This window comes from Bombina bombina, chromosome 4 (genome assembly GCF_027579735.1).
Source record: "Bombina bombina isolate aBomBom1 chromosome 4, aBomBom1.pri, whole genome shotgun sequence".
Taxonomy (NCBI): domain Eukaryota; kingdom Metazoa; phylum Chordata; class Amphibia; order Anura; family Bombinatoridae; genus Bombina; species Bombina bombina.
The window spans coordinates 54,632,343-54,657,481 of NC_069502.1; the positions used below are offsets into that span (position 1 = coordinate 54,632,343).

General features: G+C 42.2%; 1 protein-coding gene across 1 annotated transcript in view; it reads right to left on the minus strand.

The window, feature by feature from the left end:
• The window catches only part of LOC128656857 (embryonic protein UVS.2-like), a 184,280-nt gene that overhangs the window by 131,898 nt on the left and 27,243 nt on the right, over nucleotides 1–25,139 (minus strand). Inside the window, exon 4 of the mRNA XM_053711023.1 lies at nucleotides 13,039–13,217. Within this exon, the coding sequence (XP_053566998.1) occupies nucleotides 13,039–13,217 (179 nt within the window). The remainder of the gene's footprint in view (nucleotides 1–13,038; nucleotides 13,218–25,139) is intronic.

The following is a 25,139-nucleotide window of genomic DNA, read 5'->3' on the forward strand; positions in this document are numbered from 1 at the left end:
TTATCTTGAGGAGTTTTTTCACATATTTTTCACTTTTTTCTCCTCATAATTTATTTATCTTGAAATTCCATTAGAGAATTTGTACCAAGATTGTCCGCAATTATTTCTTCATCGCTACTATTGTATTGTATAGCATTGCTCAAGTATTATTGTATTGCTTTTATATTTTACTGTTTTATTCTATTTCTATTTTATTCTATCTGTTATTTATCATGGATCCATGAAGCATTGTATGTTTACTTGTTTTTATCTGCAAAACATTCATTCTAAAGATTTTAAATTTATGTATTAAAACACATTTTTTAGACAACACTGAAGTTTAAATTCTATTTTTCAGTTCTATTCACCTAGCCTCCTTAGGGTAGGCGCCTTGGGTTACACCTCAATTTTCTAAAGAACTAAACCAATCAGGTCGCAGACTGCTTCTTAACTTTGCTCTTTCGCGCCGAATGAAGCTTCAAAGTTATCAATAATCCGATTGTCTTCGACACACAATAGACGCAAAATTTTACGGCTTGGTTTTTAGTACATTCATGTAACGAAGTGCCATCCGCATGGTGCGAATGCCGGCGGGTTATTTCGATACGGTCTGTGCGAAAAATTTGACGCCTTAGTACATGGCGCCCATACACTCACAGATTCATACACTTACTGACACATACAGTCACAGATTCATACATTCATAGATACACACTCACACAGATACACACAGATTTAGGTATATAAACTCATAGATTCACACATTCAGATTCATACACTCACAGATATACACTCATTTATGGATTCATATGCACACTCACACTCTTTCCATTTTTCCCCTCCAGTCTCTCTCCCCCTTCTCCTTGCTCCTTCCTCCATACCTCCCCATCCCCTTCTCTCTCCACGTCCATTTTCTCCCCCCTTTCCCTCTCCCCTTATGTCCATTCCTCCCCTTTCCATTTATGCTCTCACCCTCTTCTACCATGTTCACCCCCCCTGTTATCTCTATACCCTCTTACATCTCTCCCCCCCCCACACTTTATATGAAGTAAACAACTTCCAAACAACTAACCACACACATAGCAGGGAATTCTTATACTGCACTACCCTAAGCCATAAGAGCATAGGCTACATCACTCCAGTAGGATGCCCAGAGTCTCCTCTAGACTTTGCAAGGTGTTAGGCGACACTGGAACATTAAGCCCCACCACTGACACCCACAATGTGGGGGACAGACAGACTATCCTTGTTTGTCTCTTTTTCTCTGGCTGTCTTTCTCTATGTCTGTCTCTATCTTTCTCCAAAGGTACAGCAAGAGAGAGTGAAAGGGAGAGACAGAAAGACCCCAAGAGAGAGGGAGACAGGGAGAGAGAGAAAGAGACAGACATGGTGAGAAGAAAACAGCCAGACAAAGAGATACAGCCAGACAGAGGAAGACAAGGAGAGCGAGAAAGAAGAGAAAGAGACAGACAGAGATAGATTAGAAGACAGATATAAAGAGAAAAAAGAGAGGCAGTCAGCCAGAGTGACAGTAAATGTTTCTCTTCTCTCTGTCTATACCAAAACACTATATATGGGGGAGAAAAAAACAGAGGGAGAGAAAGAGGGAGAGGGAGAGAAAGAGACAGAGGGAAAGAAAGATACAGAGGGAGAGAAAGAGACAGAAGGAGAGGGAGAGAAAGAGACAGAAGGAGAGGGAAAGAAAGAGACAGAGGGAGAGGGAGAGACAGAAGGAGAGGGAGAGAAAGAGACAGAAGGAGAGGGAGAGAAAGAGACAGAAGGAGAAGTAAAGAAATAGACAGCAGGAGAGGGAGAGAAAGAGACAGAAGGAGAGGGAGAGAAAGAGACAGAAGGAGAGGGAGAGACAGAGGGAGGAAGAGAGAGAGGGAGAAATAGACAAAGGGACAGGGAGAAAGACAGAAGGAGAGGGAGAAAGACAGAAGAAGAGAGACAGCTAGACATGGGAGAAGAAAAAGCGGAGGGAGATAAAGATTGACAGGGATAGAAAGACAGGGTCCTCCAGACGGGCAGAAGTCTTCATCCAAGCCGGGCAGAAGTGGTCCTCCAGACGGGCAGAAGTCTTCATCCAGACGGCATCTTCTATCTTCATCCATCTGGCGCGGAGTGGGTCCATCTTCAAGACATCCGACGTGGATCATCCTCTTCATCTGACGACTAAAACAGAATGAACGTACCTTTAAGTGATGTCATCCAAGATGGCGTCCCTTAGATTCCGATTGGCTGATAGAATTCTATCAGCCAATCAGAATTAAGGTATAAAAAATCCTATTGGCTGATGCAATCAGCCAATAGGATTGAAGTTCAATCCTATTGGCTGATCCAATGAGCCAATAGGATTGAGTTTGCATTCTATTGGCTGAATGGAACAGCCAATAGAATGTGAGCTCAATCCTATTGGCTGATTGGATCAGCCAATAGGATTGAACTCCAATCCTATTGGCTGATTGCATCAGCCAATAGGATTTTTTCTACCTTAATTCTGATTGGCTGATAGAATTCTATCAGTCAATCGGAATCTAAGGGACGCCATCTTGGATGACGTCACTTAAAGGTACCTTCATTCTGTTTTAGTCGTCGGATGAAGACGATGCTCCGCGTTGGATGTCTTGAAGATGGACCCGCTCCCCGCCGGATGGATGAAGATAGAAAATGCCGTCTGGATGAAAACTTCTGCCCTTCTGGAGAACCACTTCTTCCCGGCTTGGATGAAGACTTCTGCCCGTCTGGAGGACTACTTCGCCCAGCTTGGAAGAAGACGTCTCCCGGTAAGTCGATCTTCAGGAGTAGGGATGGGCGAATGCTTCTAAAAATTCGAAATTTAAAACGAATTTTGATACATTCGTTTGAATCGAATTTCGAATGTTTATATAACATTCTAGCATTCAATTTTCAAGTTTTCGTTTTCTAATTTTTCAATAAAATTTGAAAATATTCGTTCGAATAATAGAATGTTTAACTATGTATTCATTCAATTTCGAAATGTAATATTCAAATTCAAATTTGAAATAGTATTTCTAGTCTACAACTGTGTTTAATAAATGTAATATTCGAACTCGAATGCTACATTCGAATTCGAATGTCACATTCGAATTTGAAATAGTATTTCTAGTCTAATACTGTGTTTTAAATGTGATATTCGATTCGAATGTGATATTCGATTTGAATGTAACATTCAAATTCGAAATAGTATTTCTAGTCTAATACTGTGTTTTATAAATGTAATATTCGAATTCGAATGTGACATTCGATTCAAATGTGATATTTGATTCAAATGTGACATTCGAAATAGTGTTTCTAGTCTACAATTGTGTTTTATAAATGTAATATTTGAATTTGAATGTGATATTCGAATGTAACATTCGAATTTGAATGTGACATTCGAATTCGAATGTGACATTCAAAAACTGTAAATAACATTCAAAAATCGAATTTGTAAGAATATTCGTTCTTAACATCCTATTATGTAAATCGAATTTCTACAATAACATTCGTTCTAACATTCGAATTCGTATATAAACACATTTGCCCATCCCTATTCAGGCGGTTAGTGTTAGGTTTTTTTAAGGGTGTATTGGGTGGGTTTTATTTTTTAGATTAGGGTTTGGGTGGCAAAAGAGCTAACTGCCCTTTTAAGGGCAATGCCCATCCAAATGCCCTATTCAGGGCAATGGGGAGCTTAGGTTTTTTTAGATAGTATTTTATTTGGGGGGTTGGTTGTGTGGGTGGTGGGTTTTACTGTTGGGAGGGTTACTTGTATTTTTTTTACAGGTAAAAGAGCTGATTACTTTGGGGCAATGCCCCGCAAAAGGCCCTTTTAAGGGCTATTGGTAGTTTAGTTTAGGCTAGGGGTTTTTTTTATTTTGGGGGGCTTTTTTATTTTAATAGGGCTATTAGATTAGGTGTAATTAGTTTAAATTTTTGTAAGTTGTTTATTATTTTCTGTAATTTAGTGGGGTTTGTTTGTACTTTAGCTAATTTAATTTAATTTTGGTAATTGTATTTAATTTAGTTAATTTATTTAATTATAGTGTAGTGTTTGGTGTTAGTGTAACTTAGGTTAGGTTTTATTTTACAGGTAAATTTGTCTTTATTTTTACTAGGTAGTTATTAAATAGTTAATACATTTTTAATAACTATTCTACCTAGTAAAAATAAAAACAAACTTGCTTGTAAAATAAAAACAAATCCTAAGCTAGCTACAATATAACTATTAGTTATATTGTAGCTATCTTAGGGTTTATTTTATAGGTAAGTATTTAGTATTTAAATAAGAATAATTTAATTAATGATAGTAATATTTATTTAGATGTATTTAAATTATATTTAAGTTAGGGGGTGTTAGGTTTAGAGTTAGACTTAGGTTTAGAGGTTAATAACTTTAATATAGTAGTGGCAACGTTGGGGGCGGCAGATTAGGGGTTAATAAATGTAGGTAGGTGGTGGCGATGTTAGGGCCAGCAGATTAGGGGTTAATAATATTTCTCTTGTAAGGTGTATCCAGTCCACGGGTTCATCCATTACTTGTGGGATATTCTCCTTCCAAACAGGAAGTTGCAAGAGGACACCCACAGCAGAGCTGTCTATATAGCTCCTCCCCTAACTTCCACTCATAGTCATTCTCTTGCAACTCTCAACAAGAAAGGAAGTATCAAGAGATATGTGGTGACTTAGTGTAGTTTTACCTTCAATCAAAAGTTTGTTATTTTTAAACGGTACCGGCGTTGTACTGTTTTACTCTCAGGCAGAAATTAGAAGAAGATTTCTGCCTGGAGGTTTGATGATCTTAGCGGTTTGTAACTAAGGTCCATTGCTGTTCTCACACATAACTGAAGAATATGGGAAAACTTCAGTTGGGGGAACGGTCTGCAGATTACCTGCTTTGAGGTATATTCAGTATTTTTATTTCTAGAGAGATGAATAAGTTCTAGAAAATGCTGACAGAGCCTTGTGTATTTGAGGTAAGCCTGATGCAGTGATTTAACAGCGACTGGGATCATGCTTACAAAACAGGGTAATACTCATGTTAATACTCATATTACTTAGTGACAAAACGTTTACATGATTTCATAAATAGGACGTTTTTTCTCTGAGGGAGATAAGTCTTTATTTGGGGCCTAGTTTCCACATGGCTAGTCAGATACTCCTAGGAGTATTTTCTTAAGGCCCTTCTAACATCCAGTACATGGTGGGAGGGGCCTATTTTAGCACTCTAACTGCAGTTTTAATTCAGACTGAGACATCCAGCTTCCGTAGAGGTTTCCTCTGGCATCTGAGGACCATTTCAAAGGGGTTATTTCTGCACAAAATCATATTTGAGGGCAGGTAGGAGCCTCAGCAGAGCTGTGGCAAGGTGCTCAATTGACTTTTAACGTTTTTTAACGTTTTTCAATCCGGTTTGGGGCCTAAGGGGTTAATCATTCATTTGCAAGTGGGTGCAATGTTGCTTTAGTCCCTTACACACACTGTAAAAATTTCAAAGACTTTACTGTATTTTTACACTGTTTTGCAGTTTAAGTGCTAGTTTTTTCTCTTAAAGTCACAGTAACGTTTTTGTTTAATTGCTGTTTCACCTTTATTAAAGTGTTTTCCAAGCTTGCTTGTCTCATTACTAGTCTGTTAAACATGTCTGACATAGAGGAAACTCCTTGTTCAATATGTTTTGAAGCCATGGTGGACCCCCCTCTTAGAATGTGTACCAAATGTACTGATATTTCTATAAACTATAAAGACCATATTATGGCGCTTAAAGATTTATCTCCAGGGGATTCTCTGACTGAAAATTAGGGAGATTATACCATCTAGCTCTCCCCACGTGTCAGAACCTATAACTCCCGCTCAAGTGGCGCCAAGTACATCTAGCGCGTCTAATTCTTTTACCTTACAGGACATGGCGGCAGTTATGAATGCTGAGGTATTCTCCAAACTGCCAGGGCTACAAGGAAAGGGAGACAGCTCTAGGGCTAAAACTAATACAGAGCTTTCTGACGCTTTAATGCCTGTGTCCGATACACCCTCACAATACTCAGAAGCCGAGGCAGGTGAGCTTCTATCTGTGGGTGACATTTCAGACTCAGGAAGGTGTTACTTCAGTCTGATTCTGAAATGACAGCGTTTAAATTTAAGCTTGAACACCTCCGCTTATTGCTTAGGGAGGTTTTAGCGACTCTGGATGACTGTGACCCCATTGTGGTTCCAGAGAAATTGTGTAAAATGGACAAATACTTTGCAGTGCCTGTTTACACTGATGTTTTTCCAGTCCCTAAGAGGTTTTCAGAAATTATTACTAAGGAATGGGATAGACCAGGTGTGCCGTTCTCTCCCCCTCCTGCTTTCAAAAAGATGTTTCCCATAGATGCCGCCATACGGGACTCATGGCAGACCGTTCCTAAGGTGGAGGGAGCAGTCTCTACCCTAGCTAAGCGCACAACTATCCCCGTCGAGGACAGTTGTGCTTTCCTAGATCCTATGGATAAAAAATTGGAGAGTCTCCTTAAGAAAATTTTTATACATCAAGGTTTTATTCTCCAGCCTCGTGCATGCATTGCCCCAGTTACTGCTGCAGCGGCATTTCGGTTTGAGTCTCTTGAGGAGGCTCTACAGGTAGAGACCCTGCTAGACGATATTCTAGACAGGATTAAAGCTCTTAAGTTAGCTAACTCCTTTATTTCTGATGCCATTTTTCATTTAGCCAAGCTAACGGCTAAGAATTCAGGTTTTGCCATTTTGGCGGGTAGGGCGCTATGGCTTAAGTCCTGGTCAGCAGACGTTACTTAAAAGTCTAAGCTTCTTAACATCCCCTTCAAGGGACAGACCCTATTCGGGCCTGGTCTGAAGGAGATCATTTCTGATATTACTGGAGGAAAAGGTCACGCCCTTCCTCAGTATAGGTATAATAAGTTAAGGACCAAACAGAATAATTTTCGTTCCTTTCGAAACTTCAAAAGTGGCGCAGCTTCAGTTTCCTCAAATGTAAAACAAGAGAGAAATTTTGCCCAGTCCAAACCAGTCTGGAGTCCTAACCAGGCTTGGAACAATGGGAAACAGGCCAAGAAACCTGCGGCTGCCTCTAAGACAGCATGAAGGAGTAGCCCCCGATCCGGGACCGGATCTAGTAGGGGGCAGACTTTCTCTCTTCGCCCAGGCTTGGGCAAGAGACGTCCAGGACCCCTGGGCATTAGAGATTGTTTCCCAGGGATATCTTCTGGACTTCAAAGCTTCATTTCCAAAGGGGAGATTTCATCTCTCACAATTATCTGTAAACCAGATAAAGAGAGAGGCATTCTTACGTTGTGTTCAAGACCTACTGGTTATGGGAGTGATACACCCAGTTCCAAGGGAGGAACAGGGGCAGGGCTTCTATTCAAATCTGTTTATAGTTCCCAAAAAAGAGGGAACTTTCAGACCAATCTTGGATCTCAAGATCCTAGACAAATTTCTCAGGGTCCCATCCTTCAAGATGGAGACTATCCGAACCATCCTTCCTATGATCCAGGACTGTCAATATATGACTACCGTGGACTTAAAGGATGCTTATCTCCACATTCCGATTCACAGAGATCATCATCAGTTCCTCAGGTTTGCATTCTTAGACAGGCATTACCAGTTTGTGGCTCTTCCCTTCAAGTTAGCCATGGCACCAAGAATCTTTATGAAGGTTCTAGGGTCCCTACTGGTGGTTCTAAGGCCACGGGGCATAGCAGTGGCTCCGTACCTAGACGACATTCTGATACAGGCGTCGACTTTTCAAATCGCCAAGTCCCATACGGACATTGTTCTGGCCTTTCTGAGGTCTCACGGGTGGAAGGTGAATGAAGAAAAGAGTTCTCTCTCCCCTCTCACAAGAGTTTCCTTCCTAGGAACACTGATAGATTCAGTAGAAATGATTTTTTTTTCTGACAGAGGTCAGGTTATCAAAGCTTCTAACTTCCTGCCACGCTCTTCATTCCATTTCTCGGCCATCAGTGGCTCAGTGTATGGAAGTAATCGGCCTAATGGTAGCGGCAATGGACATAGTTCCGTTTGCCCGTCTACATCTCAGACCACTGCAACTTTGCATGCTCAATCAGTGGAATGGGGATTACACAGATTTGTCCCCTCTGCTAAATCTGGATCAAGAGACCAGGGATTCTCTTCTCTGGTGGTTATCTCAGGTCCATCTGTCCAGGGGAATGAGTTTCTGCAGGCCAGAGTGGACGGTAGTGACGACAGATGCCAGCCTTCTGGGCTGGGGCTTTCTGGAACTCCCTGAAGGCTCAGGGTTCATGGACTCAGGAGGAAGCCCTCCTTCCGATAAACATTCTGGAACTGAGAACGATATTCAATGCTCTTCAGGCTTGGCCTCAACTAGCTGTGGTCAGGTTCATCAGATTTCAGTTGGACAATATCACGACTGTAACCTATATCAACCATCAGGGGGGAACAAGAAGCCCCCTGGCAATGTTGGAGGTTTCAAAGATAATTCTATGGGCAGAGGTTCACTCTTGCCATCTCTCAGCTATCCATATCCCAGGAGTAGAGAACTGGGAGGTGGATTTTCTAAGTCGGCAGACTTTTCATCCGGGGGAGTGGGAGCTCCATCCGGAGGTATTTGCCCAGCTGATTCAATTATGGGGCAAACCAGAACTGGATCTGATGGCGTCTCATCAGAACGCCAAGCTTCCTTGTTACGGGTCCAGGTCAAGGGATCCCCAGGCAGCGCTGATAGATGCTCTAGCAGTGCCCTGGTCCTTCAGCCTGGCTTATGTGTTCCCACCATTTCCTCTCCTACCTCTTCTGATTGCCAAGATCAAGCAGGAGAGAGCTTCAGTGATTTTGATAGCACCTGCGTGGCCACGCAGGACTTGGTATCCAGATCTGGTGGACATGTCATCCCTTCCACCATGGACTCTGCTGCTGAGGCAGGACCTTCTACTCCATGGTCCTTTCAAACATCCAAATCTAATTTCTCTGCGACTGACTGCTTGGAGATTGAACGCTTGATTTTATCAAAACATGGTTTCTTCGAGTCGTTCATTGATACCTTAATTCAGGCTCGGAAGCCTGTCACCAGGAAAATCTATCATAAGATATGGTGTAAATATCTTCATTGGTGTGAATCCAAGGGTTACTCATGGAGTAAAGTCAGGATTCCTAGGATATTATCCTTTCTCCAAGAAGGATTGGAGAAGGGATTGTCAGCTAGTTCCTTAAAGGGACAGATTTCTGCTCTGTCTATTCTTCTACACAAGCGTCTGGCAGATGTTCCAGATGTTCAGGCGTTTTGTCAGGCTTTAGTTAGAATCAAGCCTGTGTTTAAACCTGTTGCTCCACCATGGAGTTTAAATTTAGTTCTTAAAGTTCTTCAAGGGGTTCCGTTTGAACCTCTGCATTCCATAGATATCAAGCTTTTATCTTGGAAAGTTCTGTTTTTGGTGGCTATCTCTTCGGCTTGAAGAGTTTCAGAGTTATCTGCCTTACAGTGTGATTCCCCTTATCTGATCTTCCATGCAGATAAGGTAGTTTTGCGTACCAAACCTGGGTTTCTTCCTAAGGTGGTATCTAATAAGAATATCAATCAGGAGATTGTTGTTCCGTCACTGTGTCCTAATCCTTCTTCAAAGAAGGAACGTCTATTACACAATCTTGACGTGGTTCGTGCTTTAAAGTTTATTTATAAGCTACTAAGGATTTTCGTCAAACATCTGCATTGTTTGTTGTCTACTCTGGACAGAGGAGAGGCCAAAAGGCTTCGGCATCTTCTCTTTCTTTTTGGCTGAGAAGCATAATCCGTTTAGCTTATGAGACTGCTGGCCAGCAGCCTCCTCAAAGAATTACAGCTCATTCCACTAGAGCGGTAGCTTCCACATGGACTTTTAAAAATGAGGCCTCTGTTGAACAGATTTGTAAGGCGGAGACTTGGTCTTTGCTTCATACTTTTTCTAAATTCTACAAATTTTATACTTTTGCTTCCTCTGAGGCTATTTTTGGGAGAAAGGTCTTGCAGGCAGTGGTGCCTTCCGTTTAAGTTCCTGCCTTGTCCCTCCCTTCATCAGTGTTCTAAAGCTTTGGTATTGGTATCCCACAAGTAATGGATGAACCTGTGGACTGGATACACTTTACAAGAGAAAACAAAATTTATGCTTACCTGATAAATTTCTTTCTCTTGTGGTGTATCCAGTCCACGGCCCGCCCTGTCACTTTAAGGCAGGTGTTTTTTATTTTTAAACTACAGTCACCACTGCATCTTATAGTTTCTCCTTTTTTTTGCTTGTCTTCGGTCGAATGACTGGGAGTGGCAGTTAGGGGAGGAGCTATATAAACAGCTCTGCTGTGGGTGTCCTCTTGCAACTTCCTGTTGGGAAGGAGAATATCCCACAAGTAATGGATGAACCCGTGGACTGGATACACCACAAGAGAAAGAAATTTATCAGGTAAGCATAAATTTTGTTTTAACTAATGTTTACGAGGCGGGAGTGCGGCGGTTTAGGGGTTAATATGTTTATTATAGTGACAGCAACGTTGGGGGCATCATATTAGGGGTTAATAAGTGTAGGTAGGTGGCGGCGACATTGGGGGTGGCAGATTAGGGGTTAATAAATATAATGTAGGTGTCAGCGATGTTGGGGGCAGCAGTTTAGGGGTTCGTAAGTATAATGTAAGTGGCGGCGGTGTCTGGAGCGGCAGATTAGGGGTTAATAATTATAATGTAGGTGTGGGCGATGTCAGGGGTGGCAGATTAGGGGTTAATAAGTGTAAGATTAGGGGTGTTTAGACTCGGGGTTCATGTTAGAGTGTTAGGTGTAAACATACATTTTATTTCCCCATAGGAATCAATGGGGCTGCGTTAGGGAGTTTTACGCTGCTTTTTTGCAGGTTTTAGACTTTTTTTTCAGCTGGCTCTCCTCAGTGATTCCTATGGGGAAATCGTGCACGAGCACGTTACACCAGCTCACCGCTGACTTAAGCAGCGCTGGTATTGGAGTGCTGTAATGAGCAAAATTTTGCTCAATGCTCACTTCTTGTCTTTTAACGTTGGGTTTCTGAAAACTCGTAATACCAGCGCTGCATGTAAGTGAGCCTCTAACACAAAACTCGTAATCTGGGCCATTGTTATTTATTATATGTTGCTGGTCTTTTTGTAAATAGCAATGTAAAAGCTTCTTAAGCACGTGAGGAAGAAAGTGAAAAAAAGAAACTGCTGAGACACCTAAATGTCCAGATCTAGGGGGCGCTATAACAGAAACTAATGAGGAGTAATATGTACTTCAAATCGAACAAGTTGTATTGGACAATAACGCTATATTGATATCATATAAGACAGTTATATATGGGTAATTACTCTATGTTTATATTATATATTATAGTATGAGCAAAGAAAATATTATAACAATAAAAATAATATTAATATACTTATAACTTATCTGAATCTTTATAAGAAAAAAAAGGACACAAGTCCAGATATTTCAGGGAGTCCCAAATAATCGTTCATCTGTGATAATGATGCCGGACAGTCAAGGCTTGGAAATTACAGGCAGCTCCTCTCATAAAACAAACAGCAATCCAGAATCTGTGGAAAAAAAATCACAAAGAAGAGGGCACCTCCTAGTGCAGTACTGCGATTATAAATATATAAATCAAATCCTGAATCAAAATGATACTCACAAGGATGGCAGCACCAGGTGTGCTATGTGACACAAGCTGGGGACTCACAGTGTCCCAGCAACACTGATCCGATACACGGATAGCAGGGTACAGGAATTCCAGGTGATAGGAATAACAAATTTGGCTCAGGCTTCCATATAGTGTGACATAAATTTATTAAAAATAGTATAAATACAATGGATATTATGTTCACCCAAAGTAGATAAAAACAATTGTGATAACAGATTGCAACGCGTTTCTCAGCTAGTCTAGCTGTTTCCTCGGGCATCTGTAAACATTATGGAAGCTCTGGAATTTGTACCCAGTCTAGAAATCATAGGCTCCTCCCTACACTTGATTATTCAGGTGTGACCAATTAACAAACTACCTCAGTCACAAATGTCTAACCATAACCTATATATAAATACACATACATATTATTACATCAAGGCAATATCAAAAGATCATTTACCAAAAATGAGTGCCCAAAATATCATACCATAACCAAAAACAAATAACGTCCTTCTATTAACATGTAACGTGATAGATCTTACTAATGATTACATATTGCTTAACATTAGCCCTGCGTGGTTCAGGGCCAAGGATACCTTGATCTAAATTATAAATGCTTGTACATATTACTTATTATTTCCCCTCTCTTTGTGCAAGTTGATACTTCTCTATTTATTGCAATACATAAATAAATATGTAGCATATATTGCTTTTCACCAGCATATCAATTATGCACTTATGTTTTCGGTAGTAGGTATGATGATTTTACAATTGTGCTTGTTTTACTCTCATTAATAATCGATCGTATTTGTGACAGAGGTAGTTTGTTAATTGGTCACACCTGAATAATCAGGTGTAGGGAGGAGCCTATAATTTCTAGACTGGGTACAAATTCCAGAGCTTCCATAATGTTTACAGATGCCTGAGGAAACAGCTAGACTAGCTGAGAAACGCGTTGCAATCTGTTATCACAATTGTTTTTATCTACTTTGGGTGAACATAATACCCATTGTTTTTATACTATTTTTAATAAATTTATGTTACAGTATATGGAAGCCTGGGCCTGATTTGCTATTCCTATCACCTGGAGTTCCTGTACCCTGCTATCTGTGTATCGGATCAGTGTTGCTGGGCCACTGTGAGTCCCCAGCTTGTGTCACTTAGCACACCTGGTGGTGCCACCCTTGTGGGTATCATTTTGATTAAGGATTTTAGTTATATATTTATCATCGCAGTATTGCACTAAGTGGCGCCCTCTTCATTGTGATTTTTTTTTCAGATTATGGAGGAAGAAAGTGAGAATCTTATGAACTTTTAAAATGTTATTTAATCCTAAATAAAAGTCTGAAAGTAGTTTGCCACACTCAATGCATTTAATCTAATATCATATCAGGACATGTGCCTTACCTGGTATTATATATTGTGTCATGACGGTGACATAGTTATCTCTGTCACTTCTGCACTGCTCGTGAAGAAATCCCAAAGCATGGTTCAACTCGTGCTGGACAGTTCCATGATTTAAACAGTAATCCTTCAACAGAGATACGGTCTGAACTCCTCGGTTCATTCCAACGTATGACCAGCAACTGAATTGAAAAATGTAAATTGCTGTTTAAAAAAAAACCAAAAAACATACACAACACAAGCAAAAGATTATGACTCACTGAAGTCTCAGATAATGGTTAGCAATAAAGTATTTTTTTAATTAAGGTATGAAATTGTTTTTTTAGACATAATGCTATTGTACACTTAATAGACTACAGTATAGTATAAATATAACTATATTACATTAGTGTGACTCAGTTTATTGCTATATTGGCTTTATTGCAGTGGTCTGTAATAGTGATGTGGCAAACTGAAAATTTTCCGCTCTTGAATGGCGAACGCGAACGTCCGCAACTGTTCGCGAACGGGCGAACCAGGCGAACCGCCATTGACTTCAATAAGCAGGCGAATTTTAAAACCCACAGGGACTCTTTCTGGCCACAATAGTGATGGAAAAGCTGTTTCAAGGTGACTAACACCTGGACTGTGGCATGCCGGAGGAGGATCCATGGCAAAACTCCCATGGAAAATTACATAGTTGATGCAGAGTCTGGTTTTAATCCATAAAGGGCATAAATCACCTAACATTCCTAAATTGTTTGGCATAACGTGCTTTAAAACATTAGGTATGATGTTGTATTGATCAGGTAGTGTAAGGGTTACACCCGCTTCACAGTGACAGACCAAACTCCCCGTTTAACGCACCGCAAACAACCGCAAACAGTCCATTTGCACAACCACGAGATAGATAGATTTGATAGATACATAGATTAGATAGATCAATAGATGCAATATACATTTGATAGATAGATAGATAGATAGATAGATAGATAGATAGATAGATAGATAGATAGATAGATTTGATAGATAAATAGATAGATTTGATAGATATATAATATCCCAGACAGAGAATTACAAGATGTGCGGACTGGGACCCATGGTAAGGTTCCCAGAGGCAGTTGCGGCGCCAGGGGACGTGTATATGGCATGGATTTTAGGAACCGGGAGATGGAAAAAGATGCTTGGTCGGTCCTCCTACTTAAAAATTGGGGCACTGCACGTGCAATCTACTTTGCCACATATATGAGTGGTGTGGTTTTTGAAGCCACAGTGCAGCACCAGAGGCCAGAAAAATTTGGCATGTACACATGCCGAAAAAATTAGGTATTGTTGCAGCGGCCAGAAAAATTGATGTTTGTTTCCCAGGCAGAAAGTGCCCTAAAACATTGCGGCTTGAACCCTAGTTGGTGGCGGATAAGTCACGCAAGTCATCTGGCATTCGAAGATAAAATACAGCAGCGTGTGGACAATTTTTACCCCAAGGCAGCTCATCTCATCAGGCCTTTTTTAGTCGAATGTATCGCCCAATGTCAGTCCCTTCAGGATCCATCCCTCATTCATCTTAATAAAGGTGAGGTAATCTAGACTTTTTTGACCTAGGCGACTTCTCTTCTCAGTGACAATACCTCCTGCTGCACTGAAGGTCCTTTCTGACAGGACACTTGAAGCGGGGCAGGCCAGAAGGTCTATCGCAAATTGGGATAGCTCAGGCCACAGGTCAAGCCTGCACACCCAGTAGTCAAGGGGTTCATCGCTCCTCAGAGTGTTGAGATCTGCAGTTAAGGGTGGCCCCCGAAGGGCTGTGGCGATGCATAGGACTTAAAAAGCTCTGCATGTCTTCCATCAATAACACATCTGTAAAGCGTCCTGTCCTTGCCAGCGTGGTCGTGGGAGTCGGAGGATTACTTTCACCTCTTCCCCTGTTAGATTCCCATTGTGCTGTGACATCACCCTTATACGCTGTGTAAAGCATACTTTTTAATTTATTTTGGAACCGCTGCATCCTTTCTGACTTGCGGTAATTCGGTAACATTTCAGGCACTTTATGCTTATACCGGGGTTCTAGTAGCATGGACACACAGTACAGGTCGTTCTCCTTCAGCTTTTTTATACTAGGGTCCCTCAACAGGCACAACAGCATGAAAGACCCCATTTGCACAAGGTTGGATGCCGAGCTACTCATGTCCCGTTCCTCGTCCTCAGTGATCTCACTGAAGGTATCTTCTTCCCCCCAGCCACGTACAACACCACGGGTACCAGATAGGTGACAACGAGCACCCTGGGATGTCTGTTGTGGTTGGTCTTCCTCCTCCTCCTCAAAGCCACATTCCTCCTCTGACTCCTCTTCCTCACAATCCTCTTCCAGTGTTGCCGCTGGTCCAGCAAGTGATGCTGATAAGGCTGTTTCTAGTGGTAATGGTGACCACAACTCTTCCTCTTCACGCTCATCTAAGGCCTGATCCAGCACTCTTTGCAGGGCATGCTCCAGGAAGAAAACAAATGGTATGATGTCGCTGATGGTGCCTTCGGTGCGACTGACTAGGTTTGTCACCTCCTCAAAAGGACGCATGAGCCTACAGGCATTGCGCATGAGCGTCCAGTAACGTGGCAAAAAATTTCCCAGCTCCCGAGAGGCTGTCCTAGCACCCCGGTCATACAAATACTCGTTAACGGCTTTTTCTTGTTGGAGCAGGTGGTCGAAAATTAGGAGTGTTGAATTCCAACGTGTCGGGCTGTCGCAAATCAAGCGCCTCACTGGCATGTTGTTTCGCCGCTGGATATCAGAAAACTGCGCCATGGCCATGTAGGAACTCCTGAAATGGCCACACACCTTCCTGGCCTGCTTCAGGACGTCTTGTAAGCCTGGGTACTTATGCACAAAGCATTGTACGATCAGATTACACACATGTGCCATGCATGGCACATGTGTCAACTTGCCCAATTTCAATGCCGCCACCAAATTACTTCCGTTGTCAGAAACCACTTTGCCGATCACCAGTTGGTGCGGAGTCAGCTACTGATCCACCTGTGCATTCAGGGCGGACAGGAGTGCTGGTCCGGTATGACTCTCTGCTTTCAGGCAAGTCAACCCCAATACGGCGTGACACTGCCGTATCCGGGATGTGGAATAGTACCTGGGGAGCTGGGGGGGGTGCCGTTGATATGGAACAAGACGCAGCAGCAGAAGATTACTCAGCCGAGGAGGTTATGGAAGAGGATGGAGTAGGAGGAGTAGAGGAGGTGGCAGCAGGCCTGCCTGCAAGTCGTGGCGGTGTCACCAACTCTGCAGAGCCACGCATTCCATGGTTGTCAGCCGTCAGCAGGTTTACCCAATGCACAGTGTAGGTGATATACTTGCCCTGACCATGCTTTGCAGACCAGCTATCAGTGGTCAGATGGACCCTTGCCCCAACACTGTGTGCCAAAAATGCCATTACTTCCTTTCGCACAATTGAGTACAGGTTGGGGATTGCCTTTTGTGAAAAGAAATTTCGGCGGGTACCTTCCACTGCGGTGTCCCAATAGCTACAAATTTTTTGAACGCCTCAGCTTGTATGGTAAAAGCTGGCGGGCTAAGAGTTCAGACAAGCCAGCTGTCAGACGCCGGGCAAGGGGGTGACTTTGTGACATTGGCTTCTTACGCTCAAACATGTCCTTGACAGACACCTGACTGTGGGCAGATGATCAGGAAATGTTCCGGAAGAGAGACGGAGTGGCGGATGGTTTAGAGGGGGCAAGGAGGACAGCAGTGGTTGACGTGGCTGAAGATGCTGGACCAGGAGGAGGATGGTGGCTTTGAGTTTGTGTGCTGCTTGTACTCATGTGTTGATCCCATAGGCGTTTGTGATGTGCGATCATGTGCCTTCACAAAGCAGTTGTACCTAGGTGGGTGTTGCACTTCCCACGACTCAGTATCTTTTGGCACAGGTTGCAAATAGCATCACTGTTGTCAGAGGCAGACACACACAAAAAAAATCCACACTGCTGAGCTTTGCGATGACGGCATTCTGGTGGTGGCAACAGCATGCGTTGATTGGCGTGCTGTCTGGCTGACCCTGGGTGCCTATGCATGCTGTTTGACTGTGCCACTAGCTCCTTGCGACGACCTCCCCCTGCTGCCAACTCGTCTCCTCCTCCTCTCTGTCTCCCCATCTGAACTTTCCCCCTGTTCTTCTTCTCTTCTAGCGGGCACCCACGGGACATCCACGGACACATCGTCATCATCAAACGCTTCACTTGTATCTGACAAATCAACAAAGGAAGCAGCAGCGGGTACAACATCATCATCATCACACCGTACATTCATGTTTGTAATGCTGCCTGACTGAGACATATCACTGTTATCTACATCCTTTGTCAATGATGGTTGCGCATCACTCATTTCTTCCAAATGATGTGTAAATAACTCCTCTGACAGATCAAGTGAAGCAGCTGTGGTGCTAGTGTTGGTGGTGGCTGCAGGCTGGCGAGTGGTAACTTAAGAGGTGCCCGTAGATAAGCTGGAGGAGGATGGTGCGTCAAGGTTTGCAGCGGAAGCTATAGAAGATTGGGTGTCCTGTGTTAAAAAGTCAACTATGTCCTCAGAACTTTTCGAGTTCACGGTACGTGGCCTCTGAACACTGGGCATTATTCTAGGGCCAAAGGGAATCACAGCACCATGACCACGACGGCACCTGCGGGGTGGCCTGCCTCTGCCTGTCATTTTTTTTTTAAATGTACACTTACAATACTATTAAACAAGATATGAGTGGTGCCACTGGGCAAGTGGGCACAGTATACGCTGTGAGCCTGACACAAAAAAGCAGACTGATGTTTCACAGTCCAAAAAGTTTAATTTTTTTAAAATTTACACTTACACTACTATTAAACAAGATATGAGTGGTGGCACTGGGCAAGTGGGCACAGTATATGCAGTGAGCCTGGCACACACGCTGGCAGGCAGGCAACTGAAATTAGATTACACAAGCAGACTGATGTTTCACAGACAAAAAAGTTTTTTTTTTTTTTAAATTTACACTACTGTTACACCAGATATGAGTGGTGGCACTTGGCAAGTGGGCACAGTATACACTGTGAGCCTGGCACACACGCTGGCAGGCAGGCAACTGCAATTAGATTACACTAGCAGACTGTTGTTTCAGTCAAAAAAAAATTTTTTTTAAATTTACACTACTGTTACAACAGATATGAGTGGTGGCACTGGGCAAGTGGTCACAGTATACGCTGTGAGCCTGGCATACACGCTGGCAGGCAGGCAACTGCAATTAGATTACACAAGCAGACTGATGTTTCACAGTCAAAAAAGTTTTTGTTTTTTTTAAATTTACTCTACTGTTACACCCGATATGAGTGGTGGCACTGGGCAAGTGGGCCTGGCATACATTCTGGCAGGCAGGCAACTGCAATTAGATTACACTAGCAGACTGATGTTTCACAGTCAAAAAAGTTTGTTTTTTTAATTTACACTACTGTTACACCAGATATGAGTGGTGGCACTGGGCAAGTGGGCCTGGCACACACGTTGGCAGGCAGGCAACTGCAATTAGATTACACTAGCAGACTGATGTTTCACAGTCAAAAAAGTTTTTTGTTTTTTTTTTAATTTACACTACTGTTACACCAGATATGAGTGGTGGCACTGGGCAAGTGGGCCTGGCACACACGCTGGCAGGCAGGCAACTGCAATTAGATTACACAAGCAGACTGATGTTTCACATTCAAAAAAGATTTTTTTTTTAATTTACACTACTGTTACACCAGATATGAGTGGTGGCACTGGGCAAGTGGGCCTGGCACACGCTGGCAGGCAGACAACTGCAATTAGATTACACAAGCAGACTGATGTTTCACAGTCAAAAAAGTTTTTTTTTTTTTTATTTACACTACTGTTACAGCAGATATGAGTGGTGGCACTGGGCAAGTGGTCACAGTATACGCTGTGAGCCTGGCACACACGCTGGCAGGCAGGCAACTGCAATTAGATTACACTAGCAGACTGATGTTTCACAGTCAAAAAAGTTTTTTTTTTTAATTTACACTACTGTTACAACAGATATGAGTGGTGGCACTGGGCAAGTGGGCACAGTATACGCTGTGAGCCTGACACACACGCTGGAAAAAACAAACAAAAAAAAACAGACTGATATTCTAGCCCTAAAATGGGCTTTTTGGGGTGCTGTCCTTACAGCAGAGATCAGATGAGTCCTTCAGGACTGTAGTGGACACTGAATACACTAGCCTAGCTATCAATTTCCCTATTAAATCAGCAGCAGCTACACTGTCCCTCCTCTCACTAAGAAAGCAGCTTCTGAATGAATCTAAAATGGTTGCTGTCCAGGAGCTGGGAGGGTCTGGGAGGGAGGGTCTGCTGCTGATTGGCTGGAATGTGTCTGCAGACTATGAGATACAGGGCCAAAATTTACTCAATGATGATGAATAGGGGGCAGATCGAACATTGCATGTGTTCGCCCGCCGTCGCGAATGCGAACAAGCTATGTTTGCCGTGAACTTTTCGCCGGCGAACAATTCGAGTCATCACTAATCTGTAACTGAACCTGCATTATCTCTGAGGTACGCCTGTATGTACTATATATATTAGCAAATATGTTCTACAATGTAGAAAAAAAAAAAAAAAACATTATTATTTTTCAGCCCAGGAACATGTTCACATTTTTATAAAACTTACTTGAAAATTAAGCTGGCCTTTTCAGGGCTGTGAGTTTTTCTGAGACATTTATAAGGAAAAAAAAAGTCCACTAAATAACTAAAAGCTCATTTAAGACATTTAGATTATTTCCGTAGGAGAGAAAAATACCAAGGCACATTAAGATTGTCACATAAATGCTGGATTACAAGTGACTATTTAGAATTATCGTCAAGCGTAACCTTTGCTAGAAGTAACGTTTTTTTTTCACTTGTCGGGTTGTGCGCATACTACAAGTTAAAAGTAAAAGATTCTAAATAACATATAGATCATATCTATATTGTTTACAGTATGTGTAATAATTTTTCATAATTTTTTTATTGCCCATTGAGGTTAGCAATTCTTTATGTGCGCTAACCCACATGACCTAAAGCGCAAATCGTGAATCATGTTACGCATATTTTACATTCCTAATTTCTTCAAATAGAGAAAAAAAATGTGGGTTAATCTAAAAAAGATATTTATACCTACATATCTATAGGAATAGATTTACAGGTATAGGTATATACAGATATATATAGTCATATATACTTAATAATTACATTATCCTGTATGTGAAGAACATTGGAATGTTAAATATGTACAGTATATATACAGTAAAACATAATTACAAATGTACACACACACACACATTATATATATATATATATATATATATATATATATATATACACACACTTTATATGTATATATATATATATATGTATATATATATATATATACACATACACACATATATATATATATATATATATATATACATACACACACACATATATATATATATATATATAGCAAAACAGGAAACAGCACTCTCTGGACTTAAGTAAAAAACAAGTAGTTTATTCAGTAACGTTTCGGGGAATGCTCCCCTTCATCAGACCAACAACATACAAGTGAGACAAACATTTAAGCATACACAAACCCCTGCCCCTAGTGCAAAAAAACGCCAAAAATGGTTGCCATAGCAACCAAGCAACCAGTTCAAAGTAAATACATTTACCAATGCAACAATGACATCAAAGAAACCAGATCATTATGGTTAATTAGCATCAGGTCAATTAGCAAATCAACACATCATCCTACCACATAATACACCTGCTGTATATTAGTACTTCTAATACCCCAGTGGCAGTGTGTCCTTTTAAAGAGACATATCACAATATTATTAGCTAAGTACAGGAACACAAGAATGTGTAGAAAAAAGGGGTTGAAAAAACGTTTAGTTAAACCACGGCACCTCAACATATTGAAATGCAATTCACGTAATGCACTTATAGTAAATGCCTAACTCATAATACCCGTACTACATAGTCAAGGGTCATGTGTACCATAAATGCTATAGAAGCAAATAGCAGCAAACTCGTTATACAGATACCTCAAACGATGTGACCGTATTACATGCACAAAGTGTAGCACGACCTATGTAATCACCCTGTTCAGCATCGGACCAACCTCGCGCTGAATCTAGCACAGCTACTAGCGGAACAACAAGGGATATGCGCATGCGTGGAAACCCGGCACAGTCCAGCCCCCAATGCTCCAGCTAGGTACCCAATAGGATAGAAAGGACAAGCCCCCACACCGGACAAACAGAGTTAATAAAATGGCATGGTAAGAGGGCCCCAAGGTACTACTAAGGGAAGGAAGGGTCCGGGTCATGAACGTAATAAATGCAGCAGGATATGCAGTAGAAGATAGTACAACACCCCTAATACCCAGATATCAGGAGTCACCCACTTAGGTCTAGTAACCCAGCTAGTTCAGTCTGACAAACACGATGAGAAGGGTATATGCGTCTGTCATTTCTAACCTGTCAGCACCGGTCTTGCGGTCAAGACACCTATTGTCCGTGCATAGGCAATTTTACAGGGTCACAAAAAGGATGTCTATAAGTGTGCGCATGCGTGTAAGCCATGCCCAGTCAATTATTACTGTGTAAGGCAAGGTCCCTGATAGGCCGTCTGGGACAAGCCCCTATCCCTGTGTGAGTGACAGTTTTGCTATGAGATAGGGGGGCAGGGGTCCAAAGTCAAAAGATATGTCGGTCACAGTATGTTTCAGGCTGATGCTGTGATTACAGGTTTGCTAGAGCCCGGTGGCCCAGAAATATACGGATCGCTATAAAGGAAAAGAGACCCCTAAACTAATGTGAATAAATACATAGTACAGGCAGGTCCCATCCCCCTAGATACAGAAAATACTAGTGCTAACAGGGTTCCGTAGTGCAAGGTTAGTAGCACCAGCACTCAGTGATGTGTCAACACTGCGGTGTGCATCAAAAGTAACATCCACTAATATACATAACAGAAACAACCTAAATAAGGGTACACCCATTGGGCACCCCTCCTGGAGGATAAATATGGGCAGAGCCTACAGCCAATCAGCAACCAGACTTCATGAACCCACTGTGGATAAAAGAATGCAAACATAGTATCAGCTACTGTACAAACTAAATTAATCCCTTTAGAAAGATACAACCAGATACATTAGAAGCGTACACAGCTTAGTTCATAAAAAACAATGCCAGTCTATCCCCATGTTCAAACCTCTGGGGTGTATAGTGTCCAGTTTGAAAATCCACTCGGCCTCCTTCTGTAAGAGACGGGTGTCCCTGTCACCTCCCCTAGGCATTGGGGGTACATGATCGATGAGTTTAAATCTCAGGTCCGCCACAGAGTGACCCTTCTCCATAAAATGTCTGGCCACCGGTTGGTCACTCTTGCCTTTCTCAATTGCCGTCCGGATGGCACTCCTGTGATTAGCCATCCTTTTCTTAATGTCATCTGACGTCTTACCTATATAGAATAGGCCACAGTTGCAATTCAGCATATACACCACAAATTTTGTGGTACACGTAAGGAAATGCTTGATCTTGTAGCTTGTGTTATTGTGTGGATGTTTGAATTGCTTGCATTGCAGCATGGCGTTACACGTTACACAACTCGGGCACTTGTAGGAGCCCCTTTTGGTGTTTGTCTTGACCTTGCTGTAGCTATCAGTTGGATCAGTGTTCATTAAGATGTCTTTTAGGTTTCTTCCCCTCTTATATCCAATTCTGGGTGGTCCATAGTCGTGGTATGGTAATGATGGATCAGTCTGGACAATATCCCATTTCTCTTTTAAAGTAACTCCTAGTGTTCTCGTGCTAGGGGTGTATGCAGTGACAAAATTCATCCTCTTCTGTTGGTCTCTTTTTGGCATTTTCATGCTCAACTGGGCCCTTGCTTCCTTTATAGTGTTACCATTGTATCCTCTGCTGTAAAACCGTGATTCCATTTCTTTCAGTTGTACCTCACGGTTTTCCTCTGATGTGTTATTGCGGATGACTCTCAGCAGCTGTGCCTTAGGGATAGCTTTTATGAGTGATCTTGGATGGTAACTAGAAGCATGTAGCAGTGTGTTTCTGTCGGTAGACTTTTTAAATTAGGTGGTACCCAATCTGTTGTTTATCTTATAAATTCTTAGATCCTCCATTTCGGAGGAAGTTAAAGGCCAGATCCTGATGCAGGACAAATCAGAGAACTGGATGGACAAGATTAACACACAACTACGGGAATACAACAATGCCTTAATTGCCTTCAAAAACAAAAAACTTGGTTATGTTATGGAGGATTATAAGGATAAAAAGGTTTACCGATGGACACTTGGACCGGTTGAAAGAGCCCAGTACCAGCCAAGAAGACAAAGAAGGTTTAGAACATATGCACACCGACAACTGAACACGGTGGATTCAAGTTCTGGCTCTGACACGGATTACTCGGGTGACCGGCCACAGGAGAATGAGAACCAGCACAGCACTCAGCCTTTTTTAGGCATTACCACCCGCTCCAGGGGAAGGGGCGAAGACCGCATACACGCAGGGGCGGATTTTGGAAGAAGACCCCCACTACCCCGCAGGAGGAGGAGGATGTAACGGTCAATCTTAGCCAGCATGTCCTGAATGACAACGAAAGGCGGTACTTATGAAGGGCCTCTCCTTTGTACCCACAACTAAGGCTGATGACTTCACTACTTATATTGACAGTATGCGTTTCCAGAGGCAGCTGAAATTGGGTGACTTTTTCCAGGGAAAGGGATTGGAAGAAAACAGACACCCCTTTAAGAAACCAAGTACATTTGAACCACCCACGACAAATCCAAGTATTAGAACCTATACTCGCCTTATCCAACAAAGATTGGGACAGAGGGAGCAAGGCCTAACTAGAAATAATATGACAACAACTGACTGGGAAGCTGTTCAATCCCTTAGAAATGACTCTACCATTGTCATACGCCCAGCGGACAAGGGTGGTGCGGTTGTTCTGCAGGATTATCAAGATTATAAGACTGAAATAGATAAACAACTGGCGGATGTCTCAACCTACAAAGCCTTACCTTGTGACCCCACGATTACCTATAAAGCACGGATTGACTCAGTTATTGAACATGCAGCACAAATGAACTGGATAGACCCTACCACCAAGGAATGGCTAACCACTAACAACCCAGTCAGGCCAATTCTCTATACACTCCCCAAGATACACAAACAATTGGTACATCCACCTGGACGCCCCATTGTCTCAGCACGGGGGTCACTCCTACAACCCCTGGCTAAATATGTTGACTCTATGCTACAACCACTGGTTGTAAACATGCGCTCATACCTAAGAGACTCCACCACACTCATTGCATATCTCACTGACATATCTGACATAGAACCAGGAGACGTGCTTGCCAGTCTTGACGTCACAAGCCTCTATACTATTATACCGCACGAAATGGGGATGGAGATAATTACCAACTGCCTTGAAAGATGCCCATATGTGGGTTCCCCTACCAGCTTTATTATTGAACTTCTATCTCTATGTCTTAAGCTGAACTACTTTAAATTCGAAAGGAGATTTTATCTTCAGCTCATGGGAACGGCCATGGGCTCGAATATGGCACCTGCTTTTGCAAACTTATTCATGGAACATATGGAGGAAAAGGTGTTCAAGGTATATGACAATCAACAAGTACGCTTTTACAAGCGCTACATTGATGATATCGTTGTGGTCTGGAGAGGCACGATTGAGTCCTTTGGCGAGTGGGTCAAATCCCTGAACACAATAGGGGGACAGGTTCAATTGAAGGAAGTGTCCAGCTACAATGAAGTGGATTTCCTGGATCTAAGAATTTATAAGATAAACAACAGATTGGGTACCACATTATTTAAAAAGTCTACCGACAGAAACACACTGCTGCATGCTTCTAGTTACCATCCAAGATCACTCATAAAAGCCATCCCTAAGGCACAGCTGCTGAGAGTCATCCGCAATAACACATCAGAGGAAAACCGTGAGGTACAACTGAAAGAAATGGAATCACGGTTTTACAGCAGAGGATACAATGGTAACACTATAAAGGAAGCAAGGGCCCAGTTGAGCATGAAAATGCC